The 15,674-nt window shown below is 36.9% G+C and overlaps 1 protein-coding gene across 3 annotated transcripts in view; it reads right to left on the bottom strand.

Annotated features, from left to right (window-relative positions):
• The window catches only part of Rspo2 (R-spondin 2), a 131,650-nt gene that overhangs the window by 27,760 nt on the left and 88,216 nt on the right, over positions 1–15,674 (bottom strand). For 2 of the 3 annotated variants that reach the window (XM_026384562.1, XM_026384563.1), the window contains exon 4: positions 15,131–15,319. In XM_026384562.1, coding sequence (XP_026240347.1) covers positions 15,131–15,319 — 189 coding nt within the window. The remainder of the gene's footprint in view (positions 1–15,130; positions 15,320–15,674) is intronic. The other variant, XM_026384564.1, reaches the window with a different exon arrangement.

Genomic DNA, 15,674 nt, shown 5'->3' with positions numbered 1-15,674 from the left:
CTGTGAGCATTTGGTTCTTCCTTTAATTTCAGTTGTAACAGCTTTGATATCTTTTCAAATCTTGAATCACTTCACTATCACAGCTCATGGAAGACTTTTTTATGATGAAAAACCATGTATCTTACCAGGAAATTACATATTTTAATCATTTCTCTCAAGACTGTGGGTTAGGGTACCCTTTGATCAAAGAGACAGCAATTATTTCCAGATTCCACAATAACTGTTTGAGATTCATTGGGGGCTGTCACAATAAATAATAATGACAGAATAAAAAAAAAAAAAGCTCAGAATACAGCTATGATAAGTCAGTCTCCTATATTCATTCTTCACTGAGAAATTGTCTTCTGTGGTATCCTCACTCTAAATCAAACTACATGAAAGTCTAGGATCTTGGGTATTTCCAACAGCTTCATTAGATTATGATAATAAATTGACAAGTGCAAAAAAAACCCCACTATAACAAGTAGATTCTAAAGTCGTTTACAAGAAAGTAATCTACAGGGGCTGGGGTTATGGCTCAGCAGTAGAGCACTCGCCTCATGTGTGAGGCCCTCAGCACCACATAAAAATGAATAAATAAAGGTATTGTGTCCAAGCCCAACTAAAAAAATTAATATTTTAAAAAGTAATCTACATATCTATATATAATAAATATGGATTGTATCTAATGTTGTGTTGTGGGGCTTCATATACAGAATTTATTGAAATAGTCTTTGCCAGATATCCCATTAAATATAAATAAAAACTGCCAGATTATTTAAAATATACAATATATATATAACTCTTAATTCAAAGCACATTTGATGACTGTATTAAGTCAATCTGCACACGTAGAGCTGACAATTATACCAATTCAGATAGGAGCACATCTATCCAGCATGGACTCTACATTTTGCTGATCCCTTTTCGTTCACACACACAGAGCTATTTGGTTTCACAGTGAACAGAACTCAGTAATGGTGTAATTTTGAAGTAATCCTTGATTAAACAGTCAATGAATCATGTAGTGAAACTAAGAAGGAAATTCTTTATAGTTAGTGATTAATAAGTGAGGTTATGGCCACTGAACCTACCAAGGAAGAAAACAGGAACTAAATTTTGCAGAGGCACGTGACACTGAAGAAACATAGCATGTACAACTTTCTCCCAGGGCCACAGAACTTCCTTCAATTATCTGACACCAATTATCTGCCTTCGATTAAACTGCCACCATCTGTAAGAGTTTTAGATTGGGGATGCTATGTGCCAGGCTTTGGGGATCGAAATTCTGTAGTAACCTCAGGGAATCAACTTAAACCAGAAAACTAAGATAAATAGAGAATAATATCCAACCATCTAGAGAATAACCCTCATCTAAGAACCTCTAAAAGTGGCTGGGCTGCCCATGGTTATTCCAAAAACTGGACATATCTTCCAATTCAAATTAGATTCAGAAGCTCTGGGGACAGCAGAATGTTGCTGGACAAATAGCTAAAGGTCTTCTCTTCAGCCTACATGAACATTTTGAAAACCCTCCTTGCAGTGCCATAATCAAACACCCAACTCTCTTAAAATTGTGCCATTGTGATGATCCCCTAAGAGCTACAACAGCATCATTATATAACTTAGTTATATAAAGCTTCAGTAAGTTTAATTTCCTTCATATCAAAATTATCAGAAATTAAGACCTAAAGTTATGATACACTGACTCTCTTAGCACTGGATTTCTAGCCTAAAATAGAGCTAGGAATAAAAAAGTTGTTAAATTCAATTTTTATGGTAATAAAATAAATATCTTGTATTTAAAATAATTTTTAATACCCCTCCTAGGAAAATCTAGATAATAGGAAACCAAAGTTTTTTCTGGTCCAGAGTAACTATGTATTTGCTTTTTTGCAGGGGAGGGAAGAAGAGACTAGTTCTGATTTTGTTATTGTTAAAAGGAACAGATGCTAAACATAAAAAAGTTTGAATGCATGGACAAGCTAGTTTCAAAACAAATGTATAAAATGAACTTAAATTGTGGTTGCTTTTTTTATTTGAGCTATCTTTGTTGCTTCCTGGACTTCCATCTCCAGTAGCAGACAAATGCACTAATTTTCCCAGTATGGAAAATGCCAGCATTAAAACCAAATAAAATTGGATTTAAGATAATTACACTAGATTTCATCAAAGCAACTTGGCACTCATCAAAATTCAATCCCAGTTAGCTGATGAGATTTCATCAGGCTGCTTAAGCAGCACAGAAATAAACAAAAGTGGAGAGACAATGAAAACAATGTGACAACTGTCAAACAAAATGCCGAGCACAACGCTGAACATTTTCCTAAATACAGCACTGAAACCACCAATTCTCACTCTTTCTGACATGGGCCTGCAACACAAATGTATATATAACCACATATTTTGAATGTATAAATGACCACATATTTTGAATTTTGTCACCTTCATGGACTGAGATATACTAATCATAATTTGTTGTAAGTACTGAAAGTTGCATGCAAGATCAGCAATTTGAGTACTGTATGGTTTAAAAAAAATAACTTTTTAAAATGTTAGTGCTTAGGAGGTCACCACCCTTGTTTGAACTCCTTCAAGCAAGTTCTTAATAAATGTAAGCTATTATAAAAGGAATGGTTCAAATTAGGCTACTACTGATGTTATAGTTTTGCAACTAGATATGCTCACGTGTCATCCACCTGGTAAAAAGATTTCTCATGGTGGTTCCTGGGATACACAGGTCTTATGTTTCTGATAAAGTAGAAGCAAACTGGGAACAGCAACAGAGTATGCACTGCTTCAAACAGCACTACAGAAGCCCGCTAAATAACTCTTAATTCAAAGCACATTTGATGACTGTATTAAGTCAATCTGCACACGTAGAGCTGACAATTATACCAAATAGAGGAAGATCTGAAATGCAACAGACACTTGACATTTGAGGCAGAAATTACTTTAAATTACTCAAGTTAGCAATACCATGTAAAATACAAGAATATTACCAGAAATCTTTGAACAGAGGCTTGTGGCTTCCTTCCACTGGTTTTGACATAAAATGAAAAGGAGAGAAGATGGGGGATGGGAGAATACACAAGTTACATGTTACCTGGATTATCATTCAATTGTTTTTACCATTTCGTTAGACATTTCATTTAGAATTTTCATAAAAGTGATTGATATAAGCAGTTGGTGCTTTGGAAAATAGACCATTCAAGTCAGCCAAAGTCTGTTGTCCATTTTACTATGTTTAAGTCCACAATAATAATCAAAAGTATATTACCAATTCAAATTTCTAGTTTGGGTCATTATCTTGAAGTAGGCATTGTAACTAAATTAAGAGTGTATCAATCAAAATGTAAACAGAACAGATATAAGACCTGTTGAGAATTTTCTTCTAGGGACAAGGTAAGGTTACTTCTGAATAAAACATTAGAGGCAGTTCAATATGAACTAAAGCTTGTTTGGAGCATATTAGTTGGTTGTCCACCTATATCATATTTGACTATGCATAATTTATATTTATGAATGAATGACTGCAAACTTGATCCATCATAGAATCTTGCAGAGTCCACCACAAATAGGAGTTATCTTACTGAAATCCAGGGTAAGTTTCATACCACTATTTTGTGAGGAATTGCTGCAAAAATAAAAGACTAATTGCCATATAGAGCATATATGATAATATGAAAACTCCTAGTTGCACTACCTCTGAGCAAGACCCAGGGATTACTGTAGGTTGAAAAACAAGAGAATAAGTGGGAGAAAGGGATCCAGGTTTGATTTCTTAAGCAAGAGCCAAGCTTTGCATCTACCGTCTACTATTATTATCAGGTAATTCACTTAACCTCTGGTTACCTTGGTTTCTAGCATATGAAAAAAGGGATACAAATGAATGCATCTTAAAGCTTTGTTTTAGGGGAATACATCTTCTTTTTTTTTTCTTTCCAAAAGAAAACTCATGAATTCAGAATCCCAAAATGTAAAAAAGAATAAAACGATTTTGTATAGCTCAGAATGAGAGACCAGATACCTACCTACTGTGCTTTTCACCAAGCCCAGAGGAAAACCCATACACCATGATATCCAGCACAGTCAAATATGAACATCCTTGAACATAAGTTTAGTCCTAAAACACAAATCTAGCTCAAGATTTAATTACTGATACGTTATGGTTTTAAGGAGTTGAATTTACAAAGCAAAAGTGCCTTTAGGTACAGACAGAAAAGTAATAAACATTTACTGAATTTGCTGTATTTGCATGCCACATTTCTAATTTCAGGCTCATTCCACTTCTGCAACTTGATTTCCTTGTCATAAACTATCATGTATTATGCCTGTGCTTTAATTCCTTATTGAATATTCGCATAACCAGAATTGAGGTTTGTATGTACATCACCACAAATGAGCACAGACTTCCTCTTTCCTGTGATCACTGTTCATTCAACCTCAAATTCATCAGGTAATGGTCCATCCATGAGGCAACTTGGTAACCAGCTCCTGATTTTATATTCTGCATTACTTCCCTATATTTCTGCTCCTTTTGCCCCAATTTTTGCCTTTATTTTCCCTAAAAGATGCATTGGTTCAAACAGACTCTCCACATTTACATAAATGTGAAGCTCTACAGCTCCTACTTTCTCATACTTTTGCTCAGTCCATCATCTTTCCTCACCCTCCACTCCTTATCATTTATTCAGTCCTCCCACAATTCCAGGGCTGCATTCTGTACTCACCTCCTTGGCTGTATTCTATAGTCACCTGCCCTAATCAGCCTTCAGCCTTCACACTTTTCAACATGATACCTGTGTACAAGGCCCCCTGCTAATCATGGCACTCAGTGGCTTTCCCCATCAGGCTTACAACTTACTGCTTCACTTGACCACTTAAACTGCAGTGTGACTGAAGTGAAGCAGGATCAGCTTTGAATGTACCAACACATCTGTTAGCTAGAATGTAAATTAACTTTTGTTCCCTCTGTGTCATAAAATGTACAGTGCTATTCCAGGTAAAGAAAATAAAAGTATTCAAATAAAGATAAAAGAATTGAAGATGAATGGACAATTGAAAAACAGGACTGGGTGGATAGTTACTGAAAAAGAACCATATATTCTGATCCTTCAGTCTGTGCAAGGTGAGGTAGGAATGATATTATTTAATCTTTAATAAGGAGCTACAGGTATGTTATATACTTATATAGATGTTAAGGCTGAAGTTTAGAGAGAAAAACTGTCAAGTGTGTACATTTTGAGGTGGCTGAGCAAAGACTGGTGTCCTAATCTGTTTGAATGTGAGGGAAGGATGCCCACCAGTGCATGCCTCTGTGAGACTGGAGCTCAAAAAGAAGTTGATTCACCTAGGAATGAAATAGCTAAAGACGAGAGGTAGACTGAAATCAAAGAAGAGTGAAGAGCAAGAATCAGCCAGCTATCAGAAGGGAAATACAACAATAAGAATAAAATGCAGCGCAGTAAGAATTCACCTATTTTCATGAATGTCCCTTTATTATAGTAGTCCTGTAACATTACCCCCATTATATACATGGCTCAGCTTTAAGAAATTCAGTAACTTGTCATGTAACTAATAGGTGGTCAAGGCCAGCATATGCCAAATTTAAAATGCCACTACTTCTTTTTATTTCTTTTTTTCCCAATATACAGACATCTACTGTCACTGAAGGTATAGACTAGAAGCTAGTTAACTGTTCGTCAAAGATGTCCAAGTGTGTTGGAAGGTAGAGGGAAAGCATCAGGAAGAGTTCTGACAGAACGGCTTAAAGGATTAGCATTAGGAAAGAACAAATTCATGATACGTTGCTTCCTGTCCCATTCCCCAAATACCACAAGTTGCTAACTACAGTTTTCTCCTGAATCTAGCACTTAACTCAGAATCCTTCCCAACTCAATGTTCCAGACTACTTCTAGTAATCGACATGCCACATAAGATCACCTTAGATTATGCAATTAAAATTGGGCCTTATAAGGACATTTTCATCCTTGATTTGAAATATTTAGGTACTTTAAATTTTCACAGTACCCCAAGCTGGATGGTTAGGGAAAGCCATTAGAAAGTGAACATGACAAAATAGAAAATAGGGAATAATAAAGCCAAGGACTTTGGTAAAAGGCAAATGGAAGTAGTAGTTAGAAACAAATATAGTTCACTTAGGGTGAAAGCAAACTGTGCCTAGATTTTAAGAAAAAAAAAAAAGAAGAAAGGAAAAATTGTACAAACACAAACTAGCGAATGGCCTGATTTAAAAAGTTGGCAGAAAGAAAGAGGGGTCACAGAGGACTGTAAGCCAAGGCAAAAGCCTGCACTCATTAGAAAAGCAAGCATAACAGAAAAATGCGTAAACATCAGAACCCTGAAGTATTCTCTGGTAATTCTCCCATTGAAATCAGCCTCTGCTTATTCTGGGCCTGAAATGGGGGGGTGGACATCTTATCCTCTTCCTGACACCTTACCAACACAGCTTCAGTCGTTTGATCCTCAGCTTTCCATGCCTCCATACTAAGAAGTCAGCCTCCTGCTAGTGTACAAGGTCAAATCTAAAATCCTCATCGTCTCCATGGATATACTTTATGGCCATGCTGCAGCTTGTACTTTATGCTGAGTGCTTCTGTGATGGTAATTCTTAGATGCTGAGTTCAGCCAGTGTCCCCTTTCTTGGGGGCATGAAGCATGTTTTGGTGTCTACGTTCTTCCTCACCATGTTCCATCTTAATTGGTTTCCATTTTTAAACAATTTTCAAGCACACCCCCCATCCTCATCTAACTTAAGTTTTGCTCTTCAGGAAATATTCCCTGGCCCTAACAGCTAAAAGGTCAAACCTTTTTTCCCCTATAATATCAGGGCCCATAACAATATTTTCTTAAAAATTCAACTTCACTTCTGTTATTTTATAACATGAATTTTCTTCCTCTTGGATTATAAATCCTTTTGTTTGTACCACTCCCTCTACCCAACTTGCCCATGTTTTTAGAATATAGGAAGTAAAGTGCGTTTACATAATTGATTTGATGAATCTACAGACATAGCAATAGAAAAATCATGGTGTGTTTGGAATGCCAGCTCCAAAACTGGATTATCTAGGTTCAAAAGAGAAATGAGAAGGCACTTTGTAGCATATTTTAATAAAGTCAGTTTGACTCAGTAAGCATTTACTCAAAACCCACATGGTTCCCTCATAACAAATAATTTTGATAAAGATTAAGATGATCCAAGTCCAGCCTTGGAGAAGAAACAAAAATCACAGAAGTTTATTTGAAATACTAGTACAGGGCTTAAGATAATCACCAGAAATAACTCTGCATCTAAATATGTAACTCCTCATATAACTTAAGAATATCTTACTGTCTAGAAATGACACCATATTTATTGACAAATTTGGAAGGTAGATGCCCCACAAAGACAACAAACCTATAAGTCTTCTAGATACCAAGAAGTTCCAAATGTAAACAGTCATTAAAAACCTACAGGATAATTCCAATCAAACAGAATTGAAAAGTCAAAAAGTCCTGATTCCACATCATTCCTGCCTCATTTCAAGTCAGTTTCCAATTATATTCCTTCAACTTTCATTGAAGGAAAAAGTACCAAACTGTCTTCCGCATTCTGGACACATAGATATGACATGGACACTATTGAGGACATGGTCCTCTATACTTCTGTTGCCCTGCATGTGATCCTCCATTTGAGAAATCTGTTTAACACTATTTCTCAGAGAAAATATTTTAGTTCTATAGGGAGCTATGGGACTAGAATATTTTCTGTTAAGAATCATCATTAATTTCTCAAAGTTTTATGAGGCAATTCCTACTTTAACACAAACACACACATACACACACACCGTGTCTGAAATTAGAATGAGTATACATGTATGCATGTGTACACATGTATATTATGCATTTTTATACTCATAACTTTCTCTGAAAATTGGTATTAAATATTGTATTTATAACTAATCATTTTTTTAAACCATGATAGAAAGGACCACATCTATTTTTCCCTTTATCTAGTAGCAAACACAAAGTTGAATTTCTGGTTCAATTATTTCAACCAATATATATTCATTTGACCTATTTATCAGCCCTGAGCTCTTACTAGTTCTGTTCTTTAAGGTTTTTTTTTTGTTTTACCATGTTATCATTTGTCTTGTATTACTATTACTAAATCCTTTGAGTAATGAGTAGGATATAAGGGGCATAACACCAATTATTTAATGTCTCTTAACTAGACAAGTTCAAATATTTCACTGCCAGTTTCCAAAGTCCTCAAATAAAAGGAAATAAATTTAATGCAAAAAAATCATTAGGCCCTAGTTTCACAAATAGGTCAGTTGTGTAGTAAAAATTATTGCCTCTACAGGTTCAGGTTAAGGGAAGAAATCTTTGCCAAATCTGTTACACAAAATAATTTTATCATCTTAACCACTTCTGTATGATGACAACATGAATCATGCTGGGATTTTAGTAAAGCTTTGTCATTCTTTCCATTGAAATGTTCTCTTTCCGCCTCCTGGTCCTGGAGGAAATCCACAAGTACAGCTCTGGGTCAGTCCAGTAGCTGGAGACGTATTACAGGAAATCCAAACGAGAACCGCCTGCTCCCTTTCATCAACACCATCTCCAGATCCCAGAGAGGTGTCCGATGAGGAGAAAAAGTTGTTCTGAGAAACCATCAGGGGATTTGTACTTAAGGTTTTCTTATCTTCAGAGGAGGGCGGGGGGGGGGGGGGGGGGGGGGGGGGGGGAGTCTCCCACCAGGGGCAGGGGTGTGGAATCTACAGCAGACACCATGTGAGTCCTATTAAAGTTGTTTTTGTTTTAGAGTGTTGTAAAAGTTGTTTTACATATTTTACATTAAGATCAGAGTAGCTTACTGCTGAGTAAAATTCATAAAAGGCAGGCCCTTTTGAAATTTCCCCGTCTTTGTCTTATTACCCATAGGACTGGGGGCCTTCAGCGGCATATGTCGTTGAGAAATTCTTTTTACAAGTACCCATAAAAGAGACTAGGACATGCTGCCCTAGACTATAATTAAATGGGGCTGGTAGAGATTCCAGATGGGAAGCTTAGGGAATGGCACAAAGGTGTGGCTTCTTTCACTTGCTCACTCACTCCCTGTCCCCTCTGGCAAGCAAAGCTGGCACGAGGACAGGCTCAAAATGAAACTGGGAAAAAGAAATTGTCTAGCGTCCACCCCCGCAGCCTCCACATTGTGAGTGCGTCACACTTTCAGATTTCTACAACTACATCTGTGTCTGTGCCCAAGACTAAAACTCACTTATGCCTTGTCTGGACTTCACGATCTCCATGCAGACCACCAACACCCCCTTCTCAGCTCCCCCATTTCTTCAGCCCCCATCCTCTGCAAGAATTAGTAAATCTGAAAGAAATCGTTGCTTCAAAACAATGGCAACAACAAAGACACCATCAACAGGAGCCCATGGTTATTCTCTGCCTGTTTTTCAGGAACGAATAAAACTTTCTAAAATTAAAAAACAGGGTTTGGGGAAGAGATTAGGAGCCAGAAAGGATACTTTCCAAAACACCCTTAACACCTCGGAAGCAGGAATTCCAGACTGAGGGAAATGTTTGGAGGCAGGTAGATCTTGGTTAAACATCAATTTGATATAACCAAAGTGGCTACTGTGGCTAACTCTCCCATTTTATCATGGCTAAATAAATAAATAAATAAACAGCCTCCACATATCCAGAATACCTGGAAAATACTAGAGTTTACTAAATTGAGAATGACTAACACAAATCACTGATTTCTCAAAAAAAAAAAAAATACAATGAAGTATTTGGCAGAACACACAGAAGGGCAGCAGGAGTTCCATTTTTGATGCTCACTTTGTCATATAAAAATTATGATATTATTGGCTTTCTTGACAAATCAAAAAGTTTCAAAAGAAAAGAGGTTCTCTTATCCTCTCTCTTCCCAACCACCCTCAAGGCTGGCGTGTATAAAGCAGACCACATAAATTGCAACTCAAATGTAAACAAAATGTAGAGAAATAAAGAACACATGTCTAAAGCATATTTTCTTGACCCTATCCCATTGAAAATGTGCTTATTTCCTGCTCTTGGTTTAATCCATCACAATCTACAACCATCTTTAGTTATATTATCTAATACCTAGTCCACATGTTGCTGTCAGTTTATATATAAAAAACATAGATTAGAGAGGTCTTATTACTGTTGCCTTTTAAAAAGTAGATATTTGCAGAGATTAAGGTTATGAGTTGCTAAATAATATTTTCTTTTGTTTCCTACCAAGTTAAGAGGCACTTTCATTAAAAAATCATATATATAAATATGTATATATATGATAATGATCAGATAATATTTCATAAGAGGAATGAGTTATTTTCAAATTGAAATAGTATACAGTAGTAGGCTTCATATTTAATTTCTTTTGCACATTACAAGAAAATGTAGAGAATTGCATGATATGATTGATCACTAATAACTGGAGCATGTGAGTTGAGGTAATCGGAGTATAAAAAAGCAAAAAGGTATGGAGTATATGTCAGAGCATCACCTACCTAAGAGGTTGATTGCAGAAATGTGTCAGAAAAAAAAAATCCATCTTGGGCACAGAGCCACCAGATGTGGGGGTGGGGGTCAGGTCACCCAGGACTTCTGTGCCGGCCAAAAGGCAACTGTCAGTGATGAAAGCCTAATGTGGCTGAATACCACACAGCCTTATCTAGAGGGATGAAAAGAACAATCTCGAAGCCCCATTCTCCCCGAAACTGAAAACCAAAGGCAGTAAAATTAAAGGAGAAGAGGGTCTTAATAGGAGCAGCCCAATCAGAGCAGAATTAGTGACTCAATGCTGGGCACTTTCAAAGCCATCTTTAGGGTATGTAGAGCTGGAAGATGTAAGGAGGGAGTGGGGATAGCAGGGAAAAGTACTTACAGAGCAAAAATCAAATGGATGGAAGGAGAAGCAGTTAAAAGACAGGTACTTTGACATAGGGCAATCATTGCTTTATCTTTGATTTTTATCACAAGGAAGAAGGAAAGGCACAGGGAAACAGCCTTTCTAGGCAGCAAGACATTGGCCCACTCTTGGCTATCCCACTAGTGACTTATTAGGTATCACTGTGGGCCAGTCAGAACCTCCCTGGAGTTGGTTTCCTCCTCTTCTCTAAACATGGTTGAAGAATCAAGGTTGTTTACAAAAAAAAAAATAGTCATTGATTCGATAGCTTAAAAGTTTTCTTAGATCTTCAAGAGATCTCCTCTGTTACAGATCTCTGATCAAACATAACTTCTACCATTTTTCTGAACATTACATAAAACAGTATAGCCCAGCCCACGCACTAGTCTCCTCCTTCCTTGTTGTTCTTCACAGCCCTTATCCCCATATGAAATTGAGAAATATATATGAAATATATTCTCATCCATTTACTTCTTATTTCAATCATTCCCTCCAGAGAAAGCCCTGGAGGATTCTTCAAGCAAGCCCATGCCTCAAGCAATGAACAGAACACAGCAAACTCAATAGATTTATGAGGAACTAAATTAATGAAAATAGTTATCTCAGAATGACAAAATAGTGAGGAGTCCCATATAGACAAGAATATTTCAAGATGAAATCACACAATGTTGGCTAATCCTGTGAAAGAATAGAAGATTACAGACACCTGTAGATGGCATGCTCTCCTGTCCATGAGCATCCACAGCCGGGATGCTGTTCTTTCATTTATATATATTATAATAGTATGTTTACCTCTTTCTGTTAAGATATTGCCTAATGTACAAGGTGGTCCAAACTTGAAATTCCTTCCAAATAAAGCTTTGGGTTATATATGACTAAAGTAATCCCAATAGGAATCTGTTGTTTGTGAACTCAGGAGGAAGGAGGGAAGTAAAGATGGCTACACCTGCAACAACTATAGCCTTGGTTTTTAAGGATTCTATACCTCATAAACTCATTTTCCAAACTCATTTCCATTCTTTCTCTTTTATTCCATAGTCTTTCATCCTCCTCCCACCCGGGTCTTCTTCTCCCTTCTTATCTCATTCTCCATACATCTGCTTTATCAGTAGCTAATACAGAGGTCACATGGAGATTTTAAAAGAATCCTATTTGGTCTTTGAATGTTGGCAACGCAAGTAGCCCTCCCTGAAGCAGGAGGACAAAAGCTACCAGATGCAGAAGGCTCAGTAAATGTAGCAACCAGGAAAGTGGTCAGTGCCTTGGCTGTGAGTAAGTGTTCTTGGGCTTCCGGGTCTCTTCCTCCCCCACCGCATGTCCACCACAAAACTTGCCCATAATCTTTTGACAATTAAGCCTAGAATCATTGGATTTTAGGACTAGCCTGGGCCTTAAAGATCACCACACCAATCCCCGAAATTTACAAATGAGGAAATGGAGGCCAAGGGAGGTTAAGTGACTTGGCAGGGTCACAGAAGTAATAAGTTGACAGGATGCAGAGACCCAGATCCCAGACCAGGCCTCTGAAGATGAGTGCTGGGAAAATCCATTTTTTAATATATAAAACCATATAAAAATGAAGTTTGGGAATGAACAGTGAGTACTTCGATTACAAATCAATGAATTTCTTAAGAAATTCCCAGTTATTCTCCTCCCACCCCCACCTTAAAGCAAATAAGTATGTGACAGTTAAAAAGGGAAAAGGCATAAATAAGTTAGGTCATTACACTTTGTTTTTACTCAGCCATTTATTTTCTCATATTTAGGAGTTTTCAGTGTAACATCTTATACACTTAGTGACTATTCCATTACGCTGACCTCTAACTTCTGCCTTTCAGTAATGGAAAGCAGCTGATTTTAATGTGCCGCCGCTTCAGTGTGAAGGAGGTTAAGGCTGCATGCATTTGAGTGCAATCAGGTTAAGATTGGCTCCAACAGGAGAAAAATCCATACATATGTTGAAAAGATCTGAAAAATGCCTGTATTCCCAACCTGATTACGACTTACATTTTTGCATGGTTTGTCAAAGCAGATCACCAAAATCAAATCAAGATGTATAAAGGGATAAAGTGGTTTTCTTCTCCATTCTTCCATTAATCACCGTGACCTATTGAAGAAAGGGACTTTTCCCTCTCACCTGAGGCAAGGTGGGATACTTCACTGGAAGTTATGCCAATTTTTATCATCTCGTGCTCAAGGTCCAAAATTAATTTTCTAGTTTTTATTTTCCACATTTGTAAACAGATATTTCAGGGCAGAGCAATCTGCCGTTTCTATCAACACTTAATTCTCTTTCACTTCCCTTTCAATAAAACAAAAACATCCAATACAACTTTGAAAGCCTACTTGAAGCTTCATAAAAATTTTGTTATTAACCTGAAAAATACAGGTACCGAGAGAAATATCTGACCCTTCATGATAGATAAAACTTAGTGAAGCCTAAAGACAAGTTTAAACAGAGCCCATTACTGAATCACTGGTCAAATAGAGAATACTAGCAAATCATACACAAGCAATCTGGAAGGAATGATTTAAAACTGCCCACAGTGTGAGGCATATTCTGTTAAGACAGTACACTGTTATCATAAAAAATACTAATAGAATAAACATAGTTAACAATCTAGCTGTTATCTGGGAAATTCTCAAACAGGGCTAGGTCAAAATAAAGGGTTTTTGAGGGGACAGGAATATGTTGGCTCTTGTTACACATAAGCATGTTTGTTATAGGAGCATTTTCAGTTTAATTTTTGCTATTAACGTAAACCACAATCGGGGGACCAAGTTGCTGGAAAAGGAATGGGGGGGGAGGGGCTAGTTAATATAAACAATATACAACAAAGAAAGTCTTTCTTTCCAATACCTGAATACATCAGGTTTGTTTTTAGGCAGAAGGTTGCAGGTTAAATGCTCTCAGCTATCCAAGAAGTAGCTTATTAGTTTTGTAAGAAAATATTTTCTTATATTTTGACTGAAAAATACCCAGTTTAAGTGAACAAAACCATCCTTGTTAGTGAAAAGCAGAACCAAAAAAAAAAAAAAAAAACTTTGTTTCAAAGACCCAGTAAGGAAAAGCAAAACTAATTCAAGAGGAAAACTGCTTTCTTAATAGTAGCTTCTGAATCTGGATCTAATAGTTCTCAGAGGGCGACTGGAGTCTTCGCGTCTTTAAAGTTTTGTCTCCCTCCATGGATCATAGACATTCTCTATGAGGCAGCATAATGTGGATATAAACCCATTTTAAGCAGAGATATATGTTCTTTTTCTGGGCTACATTTATAAAGCTGAGAAGCTATGCACCAACAGAAAGAACGAAGGAGAACAAGAGTTTGGATTATTGTGTAGGGCAGTTTTCCAAACACATCTTTCTTTTTCACTTTTCTATTTTGTACACCAGAAAATCCCAATTTCATCTGTGGGCAGTGGAGCATCCGCCAGTGATGCAAGTGATTACTGCTTTGAGAAGCAAAAGACGAGTGCTAAGAACTAACTGCAGCTCAACCTACCGCTTCTGCTTCAGCTGGCACCTCAGCTATGTACTCCTTTAATTTCTAAATGGGTCTGATCCTGTTATTACAGAATAATGACTGCAAATCAGCACAATTACTACCACGAGTTGAATAAACACACACATACCAGTAGCTGTTTTCTACAAATTATTATCAAAACAAAGAGCAACGGCTAATTGTGGTAACATTAAGACAACATTTATTCCTCCCAGTGTTTGGGTAAGTTTATTTTAAGTTGTCATCTTCAACTAGTAATGACGCGGATGATTTTACAGATTCCATAAACCTTTCTAATCTAAACTCTTCTCAACTCAAAGTTGGCTGCTTCCCTCAAAGCAACATCTGCAAAGGCCTGATTTCACAAGAACTGCTTTTATGGTACATTTGCTAAAAAAGAAAAAAGAAAAAAAAAAAAACCACGCTTTTAGAAATCTCATTTTAGAAAGTGCATTTGTAATGTATTCTTCTAAGTTATTTTTGAGGCATCATGAAAGTGAAAAAAGAATGTGCACTTTATATTCTTCAAAATTTATGGGGTTTTTCCCCCCTAAATAAGTACAATGTAGAATTGGACCCCCTTTCCAAGGTTATTATCAGATTTCCTTCATGGATAAATAACTTTTATTGGAAGGGAGGGTGATGAGAGAATTCAGAAAGCACAGAGCACACGATAGAGATTATTCAAACCTACCTCCTGGACAGTGCCTCATGGCCATCTTACACCTCCTGGATTCAGCAATGGTTGGACATGGTATTGTGTCTTTTGCTGGCTTTTTAACAATTTGCCGTGTTCTGGTTTCCAGACCCCATTTAAATCCACACGTGCGATTATTTCTGCTACAAGTTCCCCATTCGCTCCAGTGACCAACTTCACATCCTTCTAATAAAGATTAAAAAAAACACACATAAAAATCTGAGCCATTTGCTCTGTTATCAAATTCATATAACAGTGTTTCTCCATGCCCCCTATTCTCAGAAAACCAAAATTAAAGTCCTATGGCCCACAAAGACCTACACTTGCCTTTAGGAATTAGACTTCTTTGAATCACAGGGTACTTTTATCTACAACAAATGCCACATCATAATTAAAAAGCTGTTTGTCTCCGTTTGTCTTAGCTTATATTTTTTAAGTGATGCTGCTGGTCAGTTCTAACAACACTGAAATATATAAGCTCTGAAAGACTCAACAGCCAAACCCTACAGTAGAAGACACTATTTTTATACCATGACAGAAG

The sequence above is a fragment of the Urocitellus parryii genome, chromosome 7 (assembly GCF_045843805.1).
Source record: "Urocitellus parryii isolate mUroPar1 chromosome 7, mUroPar1.hap1, whole genome shotgun sequence".
NCBI classification, from domain to species: Eukaryota; Metazoa; Chordata; class Mammalia; order Rodentia; family Sciuridae; genus Urocitellus; species Urocitellus parryii.
This window is presented reverse-complemented; position numbering and strand designations above follow the sequence as displayed.